Raw genomic sequence first — 21,834 nt, 5'->3', positions numbered from 1 at the left:
AAGCCTGCGTTCAAGTTCTGACTTTATTCTTTAGCTGTGTGACCTTGGATAAGTCAATCTTTGAGGCTCACTTTCTTTGTCTCAAAAGAAGGGATCCTAATAGCTGTCCTGCTCCTCTCAAAGGGCTACCCTAGAGACTAACTGAGGCCCTGTATGTGAAGACACCTGGTGGGCACGATGCAAAGCACCACATACGGAATGGGTGGTATGATCATTGCTGGAGCTGATATTTCATGCTGTCCTGGGCTCCCACAGACTCACTTCCCCTCTCTTCTAATCCCCATGCCCAAAGGGCTTAACTCTCTGAAGTCTCTATTTCTTTACAATTCCTTCTCTCTTTCAAATGAAGTTAAATATACAACAGATCCAAGTCTGTTTCAAGGTTGAGCTAAAATCACCAAAGCAATTATTTAGGGAGAGTTCAGGGAATTGTATGTAAGATTAAACAATCACTTTAATGTTTGAATGGAAAAATAGGTAAACTCTCAAGGACTGCTGAATTATTTCTTTCATGATATGTCTTGATATGAACTCTCTTCATTTCAAGAACTATCTAGGGTAATGAAGGATTTTTTCCCTAATATTCTTTAAGCCAAAGGACTTTTATTTCTCAATAAGAAACCATTCTCCTTGCTCTCAAATTTACCAAAGTAAGATTGTTTAACTAATGTGTTAGGTTGCACTGGGACAGAATGTTTCTCTACTTTTTCGCCTTGTATATATTTCTACAGTTTTCTTTCCTCCATTTTATTGCTGAGGCCTGTGAGACTGGAGAACACCAGTAGCTGGAGATGCAAGGGAAGTTTCCGGAAGGGGAAGAGAAAAAGTCTACCAAGATCTTCAAAAGCACAGCAAAGGTCTGGGAAGACAGCGAGTGAGTCCTTTTCTGTAGGTCTTTGTCATCCTCAAGCAAAATCATCTGCAAAGGCACTCCTAGTGAGCCGGGAGACACACTGGCACTCTTTGGCTTTGAGAAGCGCTTTCCAAAGCCCACCTCCCCATTACAGCTCCTCCATGTAACTAGCTGCCAGCCCTGGACAATCCCCTGAAGGCTGCTGAGTTTCAGCTTTCTGCTGTGTAAAACTGGGACCGCACTCGCCGCCTCAGAGGATATTACAAACACCTAGTGAGTTTGTACACCTGCGTGTGACACACAGAAAATGGTCAACAGAGGACATTTCTCTCTTCTTTGCCCAAAATGAAGCAATCGGAGAGGTCCTAGTAGGGAGTCAGAATTAAAACATGAGCATTAACTTGGCATAACACAGCACTCAGCAAGGCATCTTATGCATTTGGTTTATTAATATTATTTAGTAATATAAGACGAAATCAAAGTTCCATCCAACTACTGAGAAATCCTATCTGCCATGAGAAACTGAAATGACTCATATTTTACAGAATCTGGATTCTCTTGCCTATTTGATTCATTTTCAAAGAGAAGTTAGACAAATAGCCTTTATCCTCCTTATAACTTCCTTTCAACTATAAGTCTCTATTTCTTTTAAACTTAGCCATTTCTAACATTCAAAAACACCATAATCCATAGTCCTTATTCACTATAAACTATGCTGAGTTTTTATTTCTAGGGCTTAAACCTTGTCAACATTGAACCAAAGTAGAAGGAAGCAAACAAAAAGAAAATACACTAAGGCATGAACTTGTGCTTGACTGTAAGAAAGTTTGCACATACACACGCGCATGTGCACGCACACACACACACACTCTCCCTTTGCTCTTTTTTACTCCAGCCTTATTCATTCTGTGTCCTTCTTTGGAAATGCTTTTTTCTTATGTGTAGCTAGACCAATTCTAGCATTGTTCAGAAACATTCCTACTTTCAGTTTTAACATAATTATGAATAGACGGTGTTTATATAGGGGGTAAAAAAAGGCAGGCCCATTTCATTTAGTCATTCAATGACTATTCCCTGAGAGCCAACCGCATTTCAGGTACCGTACCAATGGTATATTGGACAGACCCAGTCCCTACCCTCAGTGGATCTCAAATCCAGTGGAACAGAAAGACATTACAAAATGAACCCCCCACAATAAGTAAGTAATAGGGATAGCCATGAAGGAAATACACCAGGTGCTGAGACAGAAGAAAACAGCAGAAACCTACAGGAGCTAAACTACCCAGACTTAACAAATGACTTTTTTTTCAAACAACGCCATAGAGATTTCCTAAGTTCTCTGCAGGGATGTGGCAGCCAAAACATCATTAAAAAACAAGTCCAAAAGTTGGAATAGATGGTCTGCCGTGGATATCTAAAGAAAAGGAAATCAACGGCATTTACACTCAGTCTTTCCATTTAATCTTCACAAGAAAGGCTGTCTCCAGCCTTGGAGTGATAATCAATATGTGACACAGGCAGTTTCAACTTCATCAGTTTAAATGAATAAATGTATATATTTACTTAGAGTAAGATCTGAACGTTACCCCATGGCTTTATCCTTTCATGGGCAGGATATGTCAATCCAACTTCTGTGTTTAGGTGGAAATATCTGCTGTTGCTTGACCCACCTGTGCGATTGGAGGTGAAGACCCAGAAAACGAGCTGCAGCCCTATAAGCGACATGCCGGAGGGAGGCCCTGGTGTGAGGCATGGGGTGGAGGGGCAGGTGCATGACAGCTACGGGAGAGCTCCTGACATGGGAAGGTCCTCAGTCTTCCCTAAAAGCAGGATGCTTTGATGAAAGCTGCCAGAAAATGAAGTGTTATTTCCTGATGTCTCTAATTAGCAGGGAGACGAGCAGCACGCACAGGAATAAAGAAAAAGACAAGTTTATGCTGATAACGTTGTCTCCATCAGACGGTATGTTTTTGGAAGTGACAGATCCTTAAATCAGTTCTGCCCTTCCCTGCTCATTAGCAGTGACTCTTCACGGCATTAGCATCAGTCTATCAAAAGCCAGGAAAGAGCATCTCATTACTTTTGAAGGCTTACCAAGTTTACTGCGTTGCTGGGAATCAGCAGAGTATCACGTGCAGGCCTAGGGGTCAAGTTGTGTGCCGTGGACGATAGTTCAAGGTCTGTGGTGACTGCGTGATCTGGGTAAGCCCAGCGCTTCGAGCATCCAGGATAATATTTGCTTTCATGGTACCGCACAGGGGTGGGCAGGGAAGACAGAGGCTAGAACAGCACCTGTGCAGCTCCTGCCACCATGTGTATGTGTGTCATGCTGTGCTGCAATGACGATGACATGCCGACCATACATGAATGACACAGTATGGACCACATAGTCAGGAGCAGGTGTCCTCCCAGCCCCCAGCAGCTCATTCTTTAACTCTTTTGATCATCAATTCATCCCGTGAACATTCAGTGAGGGCCTTTTCATTCTAGGCACTGTGAGGGGCTGGTAATGCAGAGATAAGATAGGACCACAGGGCATTCAGGGACGTCATCGTTGGGACTGAGCTGATTTGTATGATTCAATTCTAGTTAACCAACAAGTACACATCAGGGTTCTATGTACTCTGTGCCCAGATTTTTCTAAATCCTGGTTGGGAGGGAAAAAAAGGCGGAAAGCCTGGGTGGGTGAGCTCCACACAGGGACACTCTCCTTCGTCCGGCCTCTTAATACCTCACCACTTGGGCTTCTGCCTGCCTGTGTAAGCAGTTCCTGCCTTCAAGCTGTGCTTAAGACTTGCAGGCAAAGCAACGTCCCAGGGGACAGAGCTCCAGGGACCCCACACTGGCAGATAAGTGAGGCCAATGCAATGGGAACGTGCCTGGTGAGGGGCTGGTGGGAGGAAGAACCTGGTCCCTGGGGGAGCACGGGGCATGGAGGGCTGACCCGAGGGGCAAGGTGGGACGAGCTGAAGGGAGCAATGTGGCCAGACGACTGACTTCGTCTCCAGGCGCTCCTCGGCCACCACGGTTCTCCAGGGCTGTGGCGGAGGCAGCAGCGCTCAAGGGCAGTGGCGCTTTCAGAGAACCGAGCAGGGGCCAGGCAGCCCAGGGTCAGGAGCCCCAAGGGAGGAGGGAGCAGAGGCGGGGGGCCAGGCTGGCCACAGGGCCACGTTCCTGCATGAGGCTGGCCCGGAGCAGGAGGGAAGAAAAGCATGAAAGGAGGAAGCGAGCGGGTAAGAGCACAGTTCAGTGACTGATTAAATAAACAGCAATAAAGGAAAGGGAAATTTAAGGGCAAAGATTCAAAGGCCTCAAAGCTAAGGAATTTGAGGAGAAAAGATGGAGGCTTTAAAATAAATGGAAACAATTGGGAATAAAGTTGTGCCAGATTGGAGAGCTCTCTGAGAAAAGGTATGATTTTGGATGTGCTGAGCTCGAGGTAAGTTCTAGAGCACCTGCTTGGATGTAACAGGAAGGTCCAAGCAAGATGCTGACCGGGGACAGAGGTGTATGTCCTTGAGGAAGATTAAGCTTCCAAGGGAAACTCCAGTGAGTGTGAGCATGGGGAGATGCCCGGGGTTTTGGAGTAGCAGGAAGGTGAGGAGCCTCGGAAGGGGATGGAGAGGTGCCCGCCCAGCCCCGGTCCCCCACCCCTGCCCGGGAGTGCGCTCTGCTGCGGGGAGAGAGATGTGCACAGGAAAATGGCCAGCCACCTGCCGCTGAGGCACACGCGGTCTGGGCAAAGATCCTACCTCAGGTCTCCCCGGGCCAGGGGACTGGGAGGCAGGGCTGCTGTTCACTGCTCAGCACACAGAGCTGACCCTTCAACGACTCAGGGGTTGGGTCATAAGAAATACGGGATTGTGTTAAAAGGCTCTGAAATTTGAGATACTACATGGCTTCACTGGAGGAAAACCCAGCTAGCACGGTGTAAGCTGAGGGTCTGACACAGTGAAATGTGCCCCTTCAAGGATGGTGCTCCTCCAGGGTCTCCTGACCACTGTGCTCAGATCACGGAAGTACAAACAGGATGAAAAACAATGCCTATGTTAGCCGTTTCAAAGAGGAACTTGGTGGTTTTACTGGGGTTATTTTCCCAAAGCAAGAGCAGTCAAGAGTTATATACTAAATGTCTTAAATATTGATCGTTAGATAAAGCTGCACAAAATCAGAAAGAAAAAGCCAGAGAATTTCACTAGGGCAAAGGGAAGGATATACAAAGTCAGTATATTGAGATTTGATTAGGTCGAAGGATTTTTACAAAATTGGTTTTGGCAACAGCCAGCCAACAGCTGAGAGAGAAGCACTGAATGTCTGGATCGGTGGAAGGGTTTTTCCAGCCCTTTTCTCCCCCGTGTCCCTGTTCTAGCAGGAATGCCATTCCAAGCTTTGGGAATGTGAACAAAGGATCTGGGACAAGAAATAAAAGAAAAGGTGTCTGGTGCCCAGCACTGCCCCGCTAGGTCTCCAGGGCACCCAGCAAACTGGCCGGTGCCAGAGGGTCAGGCCCGGGCCATTCGCTGCTCCAGGCTCCCATTCGCCGAATGACAGACGCACTGACGTTTCCCCTGCATCACTGTTCTCTGCTTTTTGCCTTTAGGCTGATTCTACTATTCACCAGATTATCCCTCCCATGTATAATGGGAAAACTCATATCTAGCAATTTTAAGAATTCTGCTTTTAAGAAAGTTCATGAAAAATACAAAAGGGGATTCAATTTAGGCTACTTTGGAGGTCACACAAGAAGACCAACTACACTTATCCTTCTTGCCAAGCTGCTGACTTACACTAAGAAGCTTACTTACCAAAGCCTTCTGAACTCGTTTTGTACTCAGCCATTGGAAAGAATCCAAATTCGGGAATCGGGAATGTCAGGCGAGAGTGTGTGGTGTGTCCCACTCACTCCTGCAGCTGTGTCTCTCCAATGCTCTAATCCCTAACCTGGCATCGTCTTTGTTTTTTTTCTCAAATAGATACAGCTCCGCTTGAGTGAGTTAACTCACAGATAAGGCATGCCCTTTGGAGCCCAGCAAGTCACAGGACAGGACAGGAGAGCCTCAGCCAGGCAAAGCCACCCCACCAGAAAGGAAGCCTGACTTCGGTCTCGTGAGAAAGAGGTGAGCCTCAGGCGGCAGTAGCCAAGAGACTGCACTGTAGGAGAACACAATTCCTCGGCACCGGGCAGCGCGCCCTCCTCTCGCAAGCCCCATGCACCACACGCAGCCTGTACGCCCTTTCCTTCCTCCACACCCTTGCCTGGCAAGGAACTCCTGCCTAGAATGACTTTTCTCTCCTTGTTGCTTAAACGTCACCTTTCCAGAAGCCTCCTAAACCACTGCCTTGACCCCCAAAAGGCAAAATGAGGTGCATCCTTCATTGGTGAGGCTTTTGTCACAACATTTTGCATGTGCTGGATTAAAATTTTACACAATTTGTTGCATGTTTCACACTGTGAGCTGCTGTAAGGCCAAGAATCACAGCTATTATTCATGCATACATTTGTCTCCAGGCTCAGTACCAGCTCTGGCACAGACTGACCACAAGCTCATAAAATGCTTTCCAAATGGTACCACCCTAGTTTCGAATGAAATTGGATCTTTGTTTTAAGGGACAAAACAAATAACCCAAATATTATATCCACTTTACATCCGCAGACTCTGGAAGGATTTGGGGTAACAAGAAATGTTTGATTTGTAAAATAGAATTTGTAAAGCCCTACTAGTTTGGATTGACCGGGGATGTCAGCCTTGCTTAGCAAAAAGCCAGAATTAGAAAATATCATTAGATATGCTTTAAGTTTTCACTGAAATTTAAAATAAGCCAACAGTATAGCAATGACCAGCATCTGGGTACTTGCTTAAAAAGAACAGATACAAATATTCTAAATCAGTCTATCAATCATCCATTTATATATCAATTAAGTATATCTTAGTTGCAATCTAAATTTTGTAATTCATTTGCTTTAAAAAAAAACCCAAACCCTGTTTTTTCTTCACTTTGGGGGGACAGGAGGAATCTCTTTGGAATTGGATTAATCATTATCTTTGGTTCATGACACCCTTTCATTATTATTATTGATCCATGCATGGCCTGCTCTCATTTATTTATTAATTTTTAATAATATAATAAGTGCTCACAAAACCACCATCCAAAATTAAAGCTAGAGAATACCATACATCTAATCATTTGTAACCTCCTATGGAACCCAGCCCCTGCCTCCCCTGTTTCCCCAACCTGAAGCAAGTTCCATCCTAATTCCCATAGCCATCGCCCCCTGGCTGACCTTCTAATATAATTTTCATTGTATCTAGCTGTAGCACCAAAAGCACATTTTTATTTTAGCTGTTTTAACTCTTTTAAAAGGATGCCATGCTGTAGGTAGTATTTTAGAACCTACTTTTTTCACTTAATATTATATTTCTAAGATCTAGCAACATCTTTGGGTTCGCTACTACGGCTCACCTCCTTTACACTGCTGCCTAATATTCCACTTTGGACTAAACCACTCATTCATCCACTCTCACTGATGGCATGTGGGTGTTTCCAGGGCTTTGCTGTTGCTTACAGCGCACCTCTCAACAATTTTTCTTGGGTGCAAGAGCCTCTCTTAGATCTTACACCTAAGGTAACCTGGGTCAAAAGGTATGTGAATATTCAATATTTAGAATATCCAGAGAGTAATGCCAAACTGTCTTCTGGTGTGGTCATGCCAATTTACTCTCTCATCAGCCACATGTATCTTGCGGTCCCACATCTCCTCCAATACTTGACATTGTGAGACTTGCTCACATTTGCCATTTGTTATCAGTCTAGAACCGACTGGAGTCATCAGCATTTATGAATTAGTGCAATCTAAATTAGTGCTTTGAAATAAGAGATGCATTGGATTATAAAAATAACTTTCACTTAGAAAATTTAGAAATAGAGAAAAGCACCAAAAATAACAAAAAACAAACCAGCTATAGTTTATCAAGGTTTAATACTCAATACAGTGAAGGAATATTTACTGTATTATAAGGGCAGTCTACAGTAGCAATGTATTTAAACACCCCTTGGGAGCACTCCTTCCAGACCTGACTAACAAAAACACAGCCCTGTTAGCTTTCTAACCAGTCAGTTTAGCGTCCCCAGTGTGCCACTGCTGTCCCAGGTGCCCAGGAAGCAGCAAACTCTGGCTAAATATCAGAATTAAAAACTGAAGATGTGTTTTGAAATTCATAACATCTCCCTTATGGGAGGTTCAGGTTCCATACAGTGGTTTCAATCTACGCCTCTTTGATCTGGAAGGAAGGGACTGGAAGTTCTTATTAAACACTTAATAAAAGTAGTCCTTTTATTTTAAATCCATTTTCAGAAACACCTTTGTAGCACTGTACTTCCTTTCAGCAGCAATGTCATTAAGGAGAACCAAAATGGTCTGCAGAGTAACAAGGACACCTTCGCCAGGCTGTGAGGGACTGAATGACATTGCTCCCCAAAGCATGGGAGACTCAGTTTCTAGGGGCAGCGCATTTTACACCCACTAGAAAAAGAGAATCAGTAAACCAGCCCAGCATGAACAGAGAGTCTGCTTACAGCACACCTTCTGGTGACTAAATTTCAAATTTTCTCACATCTCACAGCACCAGGCACTGTGTTAGAGGCGGGAATCTAGAGAGAACAGTGCACCTGCTTTCTGTGACATCACCGTCTGCTCAGGAAGACACACAAACCAGGTGATTATGAAACAAGAAGAAAGAAGTAAGTGCCATTATTAGGCACCACAGAGGGGAGCAAAAACCTGATATGGACCCGGGACCTGGGTGGTCCTGGTGGAAACAGGGAGAGTGGTGAGTAGGGCGAGCAGACTATCCACAGGAAAAGTAGGAGGGAGAGGTTCTCATTCCGAGAGTCAGTCAGTTGTCTACTCAAACATTTATTAAGCATATACCATGTTGCAGGACTGCCCTAGGGACTGTGTATGCACAGGTGCATGGACCCAACAATGAAGCTTCTGGAAGGCCTCTCCGAGGAGTTACAATTTAAGAAGGAACAAGCCACACCGAGTGGAGGGCAGAACTTTACAAGAAGGAAAGGCATGTGCAAAACTTCAAGGTGAGAAATGCCTTGGTATGTCCACAGTAGAGCAAGGAGACTAGGGGGCCACAGGGAGGTAACACGCTGAAGGACTAGAAGTGCCACTCGAGGGGCAGACCAGGGCTAGATCTCATCGGCGTATGGGCCAGCAGAGGGAACGCGAGCTGGAGTCTAGACCGTCAGAACCTTGAAGGGGCTGTGTTTGGGCAGGCTTTGCGATGGTTGGCAGAACAAGGGAACAGTCCCCAGAACATTTAAGAGAGGGATATGAGAGGGAGAGGGAGCAGAGAGTCAAAGAGGAGGTGGCAGCGCTGGCTCAGGACAGAGATGACGGGGACCTGCACTGCACTTGAGGCAGTGGAGACAGAAGTAGGGTGGATTCAAAATGTGTTTCTCATACCTTTTTTTATTGTGCTAAAAAACATACTCCCATACTGTTTTCTGTAGTGGTTGCAGCGTTTCACATTCCCTCCTATGGTGCCGAAGGGTTCTAACTTCTCTACCCCCTTTCCTACCAGTTGTTTTGTTTTCTTTGATAGTGGCCTTCCTAATGGGTGTGGGGTGATACGTCATTGTGGTTTGATGTGCATTTTCCTGATGATTAGTGATGTTGAGCATCCACTCATGTGCTTCTTAGCTATCTGTATATATTCTTTGGAGAAATGACTATGCAAGTCCTTTGCCTATTTTCAAATCAGATTTTTTTGTTTTTGTTAGGTTATAGAAGTATTCTAACTAGTTTGGAAATATTTCATCCCACTCCGTAAGCTGTCTTTTCAGTGTTGTTTGTCTCCTTTGCTGTGCAGAAGTCTCTAAATGTGACATAGTCCTGTTTGTCTAATTTTGCTTTTGTTACTTGTGTTTGTGGTTTCAAATCCAAGAAATCATTGCCATGGCCAATGTCATGAACCTTTTCCTATTAATTTTACAGTTTCAGGTTTTATGTTAGGCAAAAACCTAAACATAAGACCTGAAGCCATAAAAAAAATTAACTCAAAATGATTAACTTTATATATAATGTAAGGCAAGGATCCAACTTCATTTTTTTGCATGTGGATATCCAGTTTTCCCAGCACTGTTTGTTGAAGACACTATCCTTTTTCCATTTTGCAGCCTTCGCACTCTTGTAAAAGATCATCTGACTGTATTATGTGAGGATTTCTTTCTGGACTCTCTATCTATCCCATTAGTCTATATGTCAGCTTTATGCTAATATCTTACTGTTTTGTTTACTGTAGCTTTGAGGTATGTTTTGAAATCAGGAAACATGTGGCCTCTAGCTTTGTTTTTCTCTCTCAAGATTGTTTCAGCTACTTGGGGGTCCTTTGAGATTCCCTGAGAATTTTTGGATGACTTTTTTCTTTTTTTTTTTTTTAATGTCTCTGGGATTTTCATAGGGATTGCACTGAATCTGTAAATTGCTTGGGGTAGTATGGACATTTAACAATATTAGGTCTTCCAATCCATGAACATGGGATGTTTTTCCACTTACTTGTGTCTTTCTTTCAGCAATGTTTTGTAATTTTCAGGATACCAGTCTTTTATTTCCTTGGTTAAATGTATTCCTAAGCATTTTATTCATTTTGATGTTATTATAAATGTGTTTTCTTAATTTCCTTCTTGGATTATTCATTGTTAGTGTATAGAAATACAACTGATTTTGCATGTTTATTTTGTATCCTATAACTGCTGAATTCGTTTATTACTTCTAGCAGGATTTTGTGTATGGGGGATCTTTAGGGTTTTCTGCATGTAATTTCACCTGTGAAGAGATGTAATTTTACTTCTTCCTTTGCAATTGGATACATTTTATTCCTTTTCTCTTGCCTAATTGCTCTGGCTAGGACTTTCAGTACTATGTTGAATAGAAGTGAGAAGAGAGGGCATCTTCACCTTATTCCTGGTCTTAGAAGGAAGGCTCTCAGTTTTCACCACTGACTATGATATGGCTTCTCATTATGTTGAGGTAGTTTGTTGAGTGTTTTATCATGAAGGTGTATTAAATTTTGTCAATTACTTTCTCCGCATCTATTGAGATGAGTGTGTGGTTTTTGTCCTTCATTCTGTTAATATGGTGTATTACACTGATTTAGGAGAGAAAGGGGGAGAACTCAAGAGATAGGCTTTCGATGTTTCAGACTAGAGATGCCTGGAAGATACCCAGGCAGCAGTGTTTAGTGGGCAGCTGTACCTACAGATCCAGAGTTAGAGATGACTGGGCTAACGTGGAGGGGGGGAGCCACAGGGTACCCTTAGGGAACAGAGGGGAAGGGTGGTGGCTGCAGCACGGAGTTCCCTGAACAAGAAGAGGAAAACAAACCTAGAAAGCCTTTCTAGATCTAGATCATGGTAGCAGGCTCCAAAACTTGGATTTTATTCTGCAAACTGAAATTACAGAAAGATTTCTTTTTCCTGGTCTGTGAATGACACAGTTGTTTATTCATGGCTATTTATTTCTGACTTTAAAGTAATATATGTCCATTGTGAAAAAAACTAAAAATAAAGTATAAAGAATACAATACAAGCATCTGTAACACCACTATCCACCTATAATTACCACTAACAATATGGCCTGTTTCTCCCATGGATTTTTTTCTTATTTTTCATACTTATTATACTTTGTATATATTACAAAATTTAAGTTATACTATATGCAATAATTTGGTATCCTATTTTTTCACCTTATCTTTTGTCACAAGCATTTGGTTATATGATTAAAAACTCTCTGTAAATATAATTTTAATTATGACATAATATTGCATTGGATAGATATAAAATAATCTGACATTCAATTATTGTGAGCATTTAGGTTAATTTTTTTATATACTATATAGACTTGTTATGAATATTCCTATACATACATCTTTATTCCATTTCTAAAATGACAATTTTTGGGTCAAAGGGCATGAACATCTTCCAGACTTTTGACACTATTGGCAAATTACTTCAGAAAGGCTAAACCAATTTATATCACTAGGGTATGAGACTATTCATTCACTGCATCCTTACTATCATTGAGCATTATGGCTTTAAAAATACTTACTAATTTTATAGATAAAAAATAATTTATCTGTCATTGAAATTTGCTTACTGGTTTCATGAAATATAAGACAGAAAACCAGAATCTCACAAAAACTCCATTCTAGTAAATTTAAACCACATCCCTAAAGTGTTCAGTTTTAATATCATAATGAAGAACTGAGTTGAAGCACACAAGATACAAACAAATTTCTAATAAAACCAGTCCAAAGCAAGAAGAAAGATCTTATTTCTGGCAATCCAAACCAGGGATCACAGCTGCTGAAGGCAGCCCAGTGAAGTCAGGTTGCGCATCAAGCCCCCCAACCCCCTAGAGATCCCTAAGGACTCATCCTAACTTGTTAGCTTTATGGCAGAGGGGGACAGAGTCACATGGGGAATGTAGGTTCCAGTTCCCCCTTTCTCCCTCCCAGGGATGAAGAACTAAGCTATAACCCAAAAGCCTTTTCTTTTCCCATTCAAAAAGCACCTGGAAGCAAAATTACTCAACCCCCCTATCATAAAGGAACTGCTTAGGCACACGTGTTTGCAGCTAAACCATGGTGCCCAATAGGAGGGACACTGGGAAGAACTGAAGGACAACCTTTTCTTATAACGAATTTTAATCTAGGTACACGAAAATTGGGATCAAGTGGAATCTATTTTCACGCAGGCTGAGCCCTGTCGGTGGTTGGTTCGGTCTGAGGTGACGTGGGCACGCCCACCACGTGGCTGCAAGGCCGACGGCACACAGAAACCCCCTCTGCGTGTGTGGACGTTTCAAACGGCAGGTGCTGCAGACCCAGGTCCCTTCGGGATCTCATTTCAGGTCAGTCTCTAGACTGTGGCCTTACAAATTTGAAAACCTGATGTCGTTAATGTGCTCATTGAGGCTTTGCCTGTTGGGAACCCACTTTCACTAAGCAAGCTCACAGACTATACAAACTCAAATGCCAGTTTATTACATATATTCTCTATCTGTAAGAAGATTTACATTAGAAACCAAATGATAATCAGAAAGTTTGACAAGAAGCATGGGACCTGACCAAGGGGAGGCAGGAGAAGCCGGGAAGTCTTTCCCACCGAGGACCGCTGAAGGCCTTTGTGTATACGCCGGGGTGGCCTTCATCTCGATTTCTCTCCATCTCTAGGACACGTAGTAGGCACTCAAGTGTTTGTGGAAGGGAGGGGAGGTGGGAAGGATAAGAGGCCGAGGCCTTCAGGCCTCTTAGCTAAGGTTCTCACCCCCTCTGACAGTGTTAGACAGGGGCATTGCCAAAGTCTGCCCTGCTTACTCCCTCTTTGTGGGTGTTTCTAGTGCAGGCCAACCATTCCCCTTTAACACTCACTCTGGGTATGCAATACCCTTGTTCAGGTTAACAGTTTAATCAGCCTGGCCTAAGTGCCTCTCCGTCTGCTGAAGATGACTCGTATATTCCAGGCCTAACCTACTTAATGGTCATTCATAATTAAAGCTCAGGAAGTAGCTTTACTTCCAAGTTCTTGGAGTCACCACACTGCCAAGCCCTATAATCAACACACCACTCCCCAGGATCAAAGACAAGCATAATCAGGGCCATCCAGGACGGGCAGCAGTCATAGAAGAAATAAGAGAACAATGTGTGCATGTGGCTGAAGCCTGTTCATATCACATATAAACAGAAGCTAGAGACGACAGTCATACACGCTTTGGCTTTTTTCTCAAAATATGATATTAATTTTGATAATTAGAAACAGAACAAGCACTGGCCTGGGAGTCTGGGTGAGATCTAGATGGTTTTGATCATGGCTCTGACAGTAACTTGGCCATCAGCACGTCCTGTTCTGTGCTGGCTTCTGTTAAACAAGGGGGTTGGGCTAGATGACCACCATAGTCCCATCCAGGCTTGACATCGCGTCACCTAAGACCTGGTCCCTGACGTCATAAGCCCCCCAAACATGAGTCCAGCTGCTGGCAGTGACCAGCACACACATGGCGTCTGGGACAAGCATCTCCTGAGGAATCACAGTGACACCTTTAGGCTCATCATGACAAGTAAAATCATTCAAGAAGCAAGCAGACGTCCTCAGGACCCGACTCCAGCTAACACAGCAGATACTCTGCCACACGGACCCTCATCAGTCACCGGATGGAGGACAGAGACACCAGGGAAACAGGGCTCTGACCCAGCAATAAGGCACCCCCTTCTTCCAATTTTCCCCAGAAGCAGGACCCGAGTGGAAATTGTTTTCCATATGTAAAAGAGTCAACCATGATAAAACGTTCCCATAAGCATACAACTTCCACCGTCTTTGCATGGTAGTTTTCTTTATTGGGAGCTCCACTTCCTTCACCTCAGTGCCCCAACACATCGATCTTTTCACGGGTGCTCAATTACTCTCTCAAACACACATTCAGCTATAATACAAACTCATCATGAATCTGTTTATACCAAAAAAATCATCCCCATTTTAATTAGCTTGTATGTTAAATTCAAAGTCATGCTTCCATTTAAACATTCTACAAACCCTCCTTATAAAATGGGCATCTCTGATGAGGCCCTTCCCTGTCTGAAAGGAAACTACCGAAAAGAACGGACAGCCTGCTAAGAAGGTTTGCGCTCCAGAAACACGTATTTGTTTTCTGCTGCAGCAGCGGTGAAAGGACTACGCACAACAGTGTGAATCCCAGGAGATTCCTTCCATTAGCTCAGATAGGATGTTTATGAAAGAAACAAATGAAAACCTGAGATTGCGTCTGAACACAGGATTGAGAACCCTGGACTACTTGCCTGGAGTAGTAGGACTCCACGCCCAGGGCCTCCCGCACACCGGCAATGTGCTGCTCGAGGGCCGAGCTGGTGGCTGTCGCAAGAGCCCCGCCGCTGCCCGCCTGGAAGTCGCTGGAGTTTTCCACTGAGCTGTCGCCCAAGTAGTGCTCGTGAAACTTGAGAATTCCTGAAACAAGACAGGCACCGGCAACATTACACACGACTACTGGGACCGGTGGCAGCGATGCCCACACTACGTGACCTCCTAACAAGCACCCCCGCCTCCAACCGCGGGAAGAAATCCTGAGATGAGGTTTCCAGAGAGCTTTCAGAACTTCGGTCAGTACCCTTTTTACAGCTTTTACCAACCGGGTGGTTGCTTGAAATCAAGAATTCAAGATAGGGCTTTTGCTTTTGATGATATATATATTCAGAAGCTCCTGGAATGATGACTACTTCACAGGTGTTTCAAAACAGATGCTTCTCAGAAGCACCAACTAGGGAAAAGTGTGCTTTCGGGAATACTGCGTGAGCACACCAAGGTACAATCTCCCCAGAAAGGGAAATTCTGAACTAAAAATTGAACTAGCCACGTGGAAAATTGTTACTCAAGGACCTTTCATTTCACAAAAGCAAATCAAAATATGTAGTACAAAGCCCAGATGAAAACATTTTAAACCCATTTTTAAATAAGACTAACTGGTCAACCATCAGTAATGGATTAAAGGAGCAAAAAAAATGATGGCTACACAAAACGGAGGCAGTCCAAAACGGTTTTCTGGCAATAAACATAGGACATATTCTCAAATGGTAATGAGGTGTGTCAGCCCTGGAAAATGCCGGTCCTCCCTGGCTGGAGCAGAGCCCCGCTTCGGAATCTCATTAAGAGCAAAGAGGAACGGAAAGAGAAACAATAGGAGCCTCATTATACATGGCTCATTATTACAGGGATTTGGATATACCACCTGTCAAATCATGTCCCCCAAAAGTAACAACCACAGAGAGAGAGAGAGCTCGACACTCCGTCATCAGCTGTGCCCTCCTGGGTGTTAGGGCCCCTGGGGCGGGTGGGCTGGGATTCATCCCCCTGCGGCTGACTCACTGAGCCCCTCTGAACATCACAACTGAAAACGTTTAGCATAAAAAGGTCAGCGGTGAGAATGTTCTTTATGGAAGCCCCATAAAATCATAGAATTAAGGGGAAAAGGTTATAAAAAATAATGCGAAGGCATAGAACGTACAGGCACGAGTGCTCAGAACTCGAGAAGCATCTAAGAGCTGTCATCCAACCATCATTTTTTTTTTTTAATCAAAGGGATAGAAACATAATCAAGAAAGCCTTGTCAATTCTCCCTGGCAGTTGAATTTTTGAAATTGGCTTACAGATACTCAAGAAGCCCATTCTTCAAGGTTCCCAATTAGAAGATCCACTTCCCCAGTCAATAAACTCTAATTGGATCTGGTGTGTCTCCAGCACGGTAAAGCCATCAGCATTTTATTATGCAAAAAATATGGCCACGCCAGCTAATTAGTGGTTCTGTATTTAGTGAAACTGTTACAGCCTGAGCATTTAATGCCGATTTAATCAAAGGGGATTTTTACTTTGAAATAGGTTTACCACAGAACTGGTTAAAATGGGTTCTGGTAACTCAGAATTTCAAGCATAAGAGTTCATATGTATATGGGGTAAGAGTTGTTGCTATCATTTTTGTCTTTAACTTTACCATGACAAAGGGTCACAATTAAATCATATCTAGAAAGAACTTGTTAGGACTTACAGTCATCTCTTTATTAGCTAATGAACAGCTGCCTAAAAATAGGGCTGCTAGTGAAATTAATCCTCCTGCTCTTGGTCTTCCTTGATAAATGCTTTACACATTCACTAGCAAGCAGCAAGATTTCTTGGGGGAATGAGAAAGCTGGGCTGTCTTATTAACTGAATTCCCCACCATGGAATATCTACTGTGGCTGAGGTTTTGCTGAAAGCAGACATCAGCTCCTTAGTCTGATCTACAGTAACGCACCTCTTCCACCTCTATTTATTCGACTTTCACAGTCTGGTGTCTTAATTGCCCCCTTTCCATAGAAAGAGATCTTACCTGCCCCAGGGGCAAGCAGCCAGCTATACAGGTAGCCAGCAGCCAGGGAATAGTAAAGCACTAGTCCCCTCTGGCCATTCACCATCTCCAAGATCTGATCAATAGTGACTGGGGAGTAGGGGTCGGAGTCCTGTTGTCCTGTCTGCCGCTCTACCAGGAGATCGGCGAATGCCCTTGTCCGTCCTCTTTCTGCCACAGCCAGGGCTTCATCGTGATGGCCTGGGAGACAAAGGAACATGCTGAGGAGTCCCGTGGGAAGGGTGCTCCCTCCAGAGAGACATCACGTACAGAGATCCTGGGGAGGAACCCCACTGCCCCTGTGCTCCGGTGTGTGGCCGAGTGTGTCACACTGTTTCAAGTTCAACCCCCTGCCTCCGACGGCTGCAGTGTCCACTCTTATAAAACCCCCGGGTCTCAGAGTCTATGCCACCCCAAGCCAGCAGGCCTTCCCCTGTCTTGCAGCCACACCGCAAGGGAGATTCGTCTGTTCAGAGGATGCATGCGCAGCCCCGCCCGTCTCTGCTCCACACCCAGAGTGGATCCCTGGCCTCCTGGCTTCTGACCCCACTCACTCGGCTCCTGAGACCTGACTTTGCTCCTGGGTTACTCTCTCACTCCCCCAGCCAACTCTGATCCAGACTCCGTGCTGGCAGATGCACCCTACAGGACACGGCCCTGGCCCGTCTTTCCATCTCTTCTCGGTGCAGCCTCTCTATGCATCACATCGTCCAGGCCCCCCACCTCCACCACAGTTCCCCCAAATTATACTTCTGCGCCTTTACACATGCCACTCCTTCTGCTGAATCTTCTCCCTTTCATTGACCTTGTGTCAAAAAGAGGGAGCCTAATAGTCGCCCTGCTCCTCTCGAAGGGCTACTGTGCAGCCTCACCGAGGCACCGCAGGGCACTGTGTCCGGTAAGCACTCTTCAGAGCACCACATGTGTAACAGGTGATATTGTTGTTAGAGCAGATGCCTCATTTCATTCTGAGCTCCCATGTGCTTACTTTTCTCCTAGTCCCGTGGGCCAAGGGTTTAAACCTTTGAGGTCTCTAATTTCTTGAAAGTGTTCTCTTTCAAGCCTTTCCTCGGTCTTTCAATCCAATTTCTAATCCTACTCCCTCTAAGAATCTAGTCTGTAATTCAGTTCAAAGCTAAAGCACAAGTGTGGGACACATAAATATTTAAAGCCACAGACAAGCAGTGACTCTACAGCATCTTACTACGTTGATGGACAGTGACTGTAATGTGGTATGTTGGGGGGACTTGATAATGGGGGGAGTCCAGTAACCATAATGTTGCTCATGTAATTGTACATTAATGATACCAAAAAAAAAAAAATGTAAAGCCACAGACTTTCAACTGAGGATTGTTTAGACCTACTGAAGGGGCACAATGCAGAGTACCAGCATGCACTGGAAATCAAATGCAGGAGAGTTGCTAGAACTAGGGTCCAAAGAGGGAGTGGGCAGAGGCAGGAGCCCAGAGGCTGCAGCGCCAAGAGGACTTCAAGGATGCCTTGGCCCCTGCAGGTGAAGTATTAGTAGAAAGTGGGGACTTTAATGTGTATATGCAAATGTCGCCTTTTACTCTATTAAGTTATTAACTGGAATAGCAGGGATGATTTCTCTGCACATTGGAAAAATGGCTCCGAAGTGTTAGATAGACTTAACATTGTGATTATAATAGATAATAAATTGCAATCCCAGGCAATGAGTACATTCAATAGATACATTTTTCAAGGGGAAGTCTGAGCATTCGTATAGATGTAGCAAAGGATGGGTTATTGACAAGGCCTCAGCAGCCAACCTCAGAGATGTGAGTTCCTGTAAATGCCTCCTCAGCCCGAGGTCTGGGCTGGGGAAAATGGTCTTCAGAGATGGACAGGCCTGACAAGAGGCAGAGGACTGTTAAGACCCAGAGGAGGGAAAATGCATGTGGCCCCCGGGCCAGGCAGCACACAGACCTGGGAGAATCATCGCTGACCACACCACAGCCCAGAGGACAGACCCAGGGAGTAAAGACATCTACTAGACAGCAGCATTAAAAGATATTTGGCAGAGGAAATAGGGAAGAGGCCAGGTGTCTTCTCAGGCACTCCCTCCAGGTATTAAGGTGAAAGGGAACATGGGCGGGGTGCAGGGGGGTGGGGACACCTGCTTCAAGTTTCTCCATCTCTGGGACACTGTCTCTGGCTCTTGGGTCTGCCTGCCAAGCCACTCTGTCTCCAGAGCCTGAGTTTCTTTTACCATTGTGCTAATCACATCCTACTGAACTTGCTAGCTTCTGTCTCTCAACAGGCTAAGAGAGCTTCTTGAGCTCAGGAACCAGGTCTTTGACTTTAATCCACAGGGCTGGCACACAGCACATAGTAGGTGCTCTACAAATATTTGTTGAATAAATGAACAAACGTTCAGTGGCTCCACAGTCTGTCATAACAACAAATCATATTTTATCACAGCAATCACAAAGGGACTTAGACACGCGAGCGCACGCACACCGTGGGGACCTGAGCTGCTCTCACCTAGGCTGACCAGCACCCGCTGCAAAGCCTGGTAGGATGACGTCTGCAGGTCAAAGAGGGAGAGCTTGTAGTCTGTGCTCAGCTGCGCCTCATGTCGGATCGACTCAAACAAGGCTGATGCCCTGTAGAGCTGCAAGCAGGGGACAAAGAATATTATTCATCCCCAGAAACCACTGTCCAACTGTTCATTGACTGGAGACAACTTGTGCTCACAAACTTGGGGCACAACCTAAAAACAAATGTTTAACATTTGAAAGAATGAGTTTTCATTTCCAGGTAGGCCCTTGTGGACCTGAAAAGGCATCAGATCATACCTAGTAAATTATAATTTATGTAATCAATTTTAGACAGATAAGGGGATCTAGAAGACAGGGCTACAGAATTCGAGTGTGCAACGTGTAAGAAGAAAATCAGCCATTAACCCAGCCAAGTGATGATTTTGATTGAAACAAACAAAAAGCTTCTCGTCTTGTCATCAAACAGCCATAATACACTACCCACGTGACTCAAGGTGCCCCAGGATGGGGTGAGCACAGGGGAGGTGCAGGCACGCTGGAAATGGGGGAACTGGGAGAAAATGAAATGAAGGCAGCCACGCTCTTAGGAGGGGCAGCTTTTCACAGACAGTTCAGCCAAATCAAAAACCACGTCCCCAGCGGCGGCCCAGGGTCAGGTCTCTGCTGGACTGGCCCACCAGGGGCCACGCCCACTCCCAGGGACCCCTACAGGGCTGATGGCTCCAGAGGACGCACAGCCCTGCTGCCCTAAGGGGCTTCTTTACCGGTGAGACACGACTTCTCTGTGATATTTATATGCTGGGAATACAGCACCAAATTTTAAGTTCATGCAAATTAAAAAAACCGAATTCTTAACCTTAAGGGATGTAGACGTGAGAGACGAATGTATTCCCAATTCTGCCACTAGTTTGCTGTGTGACTTTTAGCAAGATTTGGAGCCTCAGTTCCTTCTCTGTAAATGGGATAGTTATCATTCTACCTCACAGGGTTATTTGAAGAGTAAATTCTATGCGTGAAATACTTTGAGAGGTATAAATCACTAAATTAATACAAGTTTTAACTTTTAAAACCAGGAACTGGAGAATTCTTTAAACTGCTTTTAATAGTTTAGGAAGTACAGTGAAATACCAAACATTCCAGGATGTTATGGCACAAATTCAGTCACATCTCATCCTCGAGTCCTGTGAGCACCTCTGCTGGGGGCCTTGATTCACTTACCCTTGTGCTCACCTCTGCCTAGCACAAAGGCCTCTGTAGTAATTACTCACATTGCCTATGCAGTTGAGTATGTGATTTTAGGTAATGTCATCTCACACCTGCTCCAACCTGACAGAAGGACCCGTAACTTTAGGATCCTTCCAAGCTGCAGAGCCAGCATGACAGTGGGCTTCTCTTCAACTCTCTGTACATGTGCAGAAACATGAACTATGCGTGCATGTTTGTGTGTGAGAGAGAGAGGCATATCTATTAATATAACTAGAAACCCTCAAAGACACTAAATCAATAATCATGAATTCTTAGATTACTTCCTTAAGTCATAAAAGGTATGTAATTTCATATTAAGGCTTAATGAGGAACAGCATCACGTAATACAAGAATTCCACAAGAAATTATTGAAAAATCTATCAAAAAAGTGAGCAAGAGTCTTTACTATGGTTCAAGGTCTCTGGGCTGGAAACCCTGTCTGTCAGTCCAAGTGCAGAGGTCAGAACCTTCTGGCAAATGCCTTCACTACCAGGACAGTACCCCAAGGCCTCCCCTGCTTCTGGGAGCAAACCCACTCCTGCTCACCTGGTGTTGGGCCTCCTCCAGGTTCCCACTTGCCCAAAGGGAAAGGCCAAGACCGTGGCGAATTTTGGCTTCATCTTCTCTTCGGCCCAGTTGCTCAGCTAACCTTAGCCCTGAAATCAGAGAAATTTTAAGGACACACAGAAGACAGACAGTTCCACCCTACCAAGGAATCCCAGAGGGTAATTCTGCCTCACGTGTACATAAAGTATGTTAATAACCCAGGTAGACGAAACGCAGGACAAGAGTAGAATCAGCAAAGGCACAGTAAACACTCTCTCCAAATTTTGTTTTGGTAGGGACACTCTAAGATGCCCCAGCCAGGGCTTAGGCATTGGCTATCAACAAGAGACAGGCTTGCAGGGCAGGCAGAAACACAGAAATGAATGAAACCTAATTTGGCCACCCTCTCAGATGCAAAATCCCTAGCTTTGCGAGTGAAAAATCCTGGCCTGTACATTTACCTAACCCAATTCTTTGGCTGGTGAAAGCTTTTCCTGGCAGTTCTAGGGTAAAGTACAGAGGCAATCTAGTACTCTCTCCTCTCTCGCCTGCACAGCACCCAATGCATGTTGACGAGCGACACATCTGATGTCCTCCCGAAAGCAGAATGCTCACACTGCCTGACGCTGCCTTCTGTTACTGAGGCCACTGACACATTTCACGTCCAATCTGCTTTTCCTTGAAGACTGAGACTCTGATGTGCCTCA

The 21,834-nt window shown here is 44.6% G+C and overlaps 1 protein-coding gene across 3 annotated transcripts in view; it reads right to left on the bottom strand.

Moving 5' to 3' along the window:
- The window catches only part of TTC28 (tetratricopeptide repeat domain 28), a 625,746-nt gene that overhangs the window by 76,319 nt on the left and 527,593 nt on the right, over window positions 1-21,834 (bottom strand). For all 3 annotated transcript variants that reach the window (XM_036908924.2, XM_036908925.2, XM_036908926.2), the window contains 4 exons: window positions 21,128-21,237; window positions 19,320-19,449; window positions 16,797-17,015; window positions 14,719-14,884 (listed from right to left, as the gene is read on the bottom strand). In XM_036908924.2, the coding sequence (XP_036764819.2) occupies window positions 14,719-14,884; window positions 16,797-17,015; window positions 19,320-19,449; window positions 21,128-21,237 (625 nt within the window). The remainder of the gene's footprint in view (window positions 1-14,718; window positions 14,885-16,796; window positions 17,016-19,319; window positions 19,450-21,127; window positions 21,238-21,834) is intronic.

This window comes from Manis pentadactyla, chromosome 14 (assembly GCF_030020395.1).
Source record: "Manis pentadactyla isolate mManPen7 chromosome 14, mManPen7.hap1, whole genome shotgun sequence".
NCBI classification, from domain to species: domain Eukaryota; kingdom Metazoa; phylum Chordata; class Mammalia; order Pholidota; family Manidae; genus Manis; species Manis pentadactyla.
Note: the sequence above shows the minus strand (reverse complement) of the source record. Positions and strands in the feature narration are given on the sequence as shown.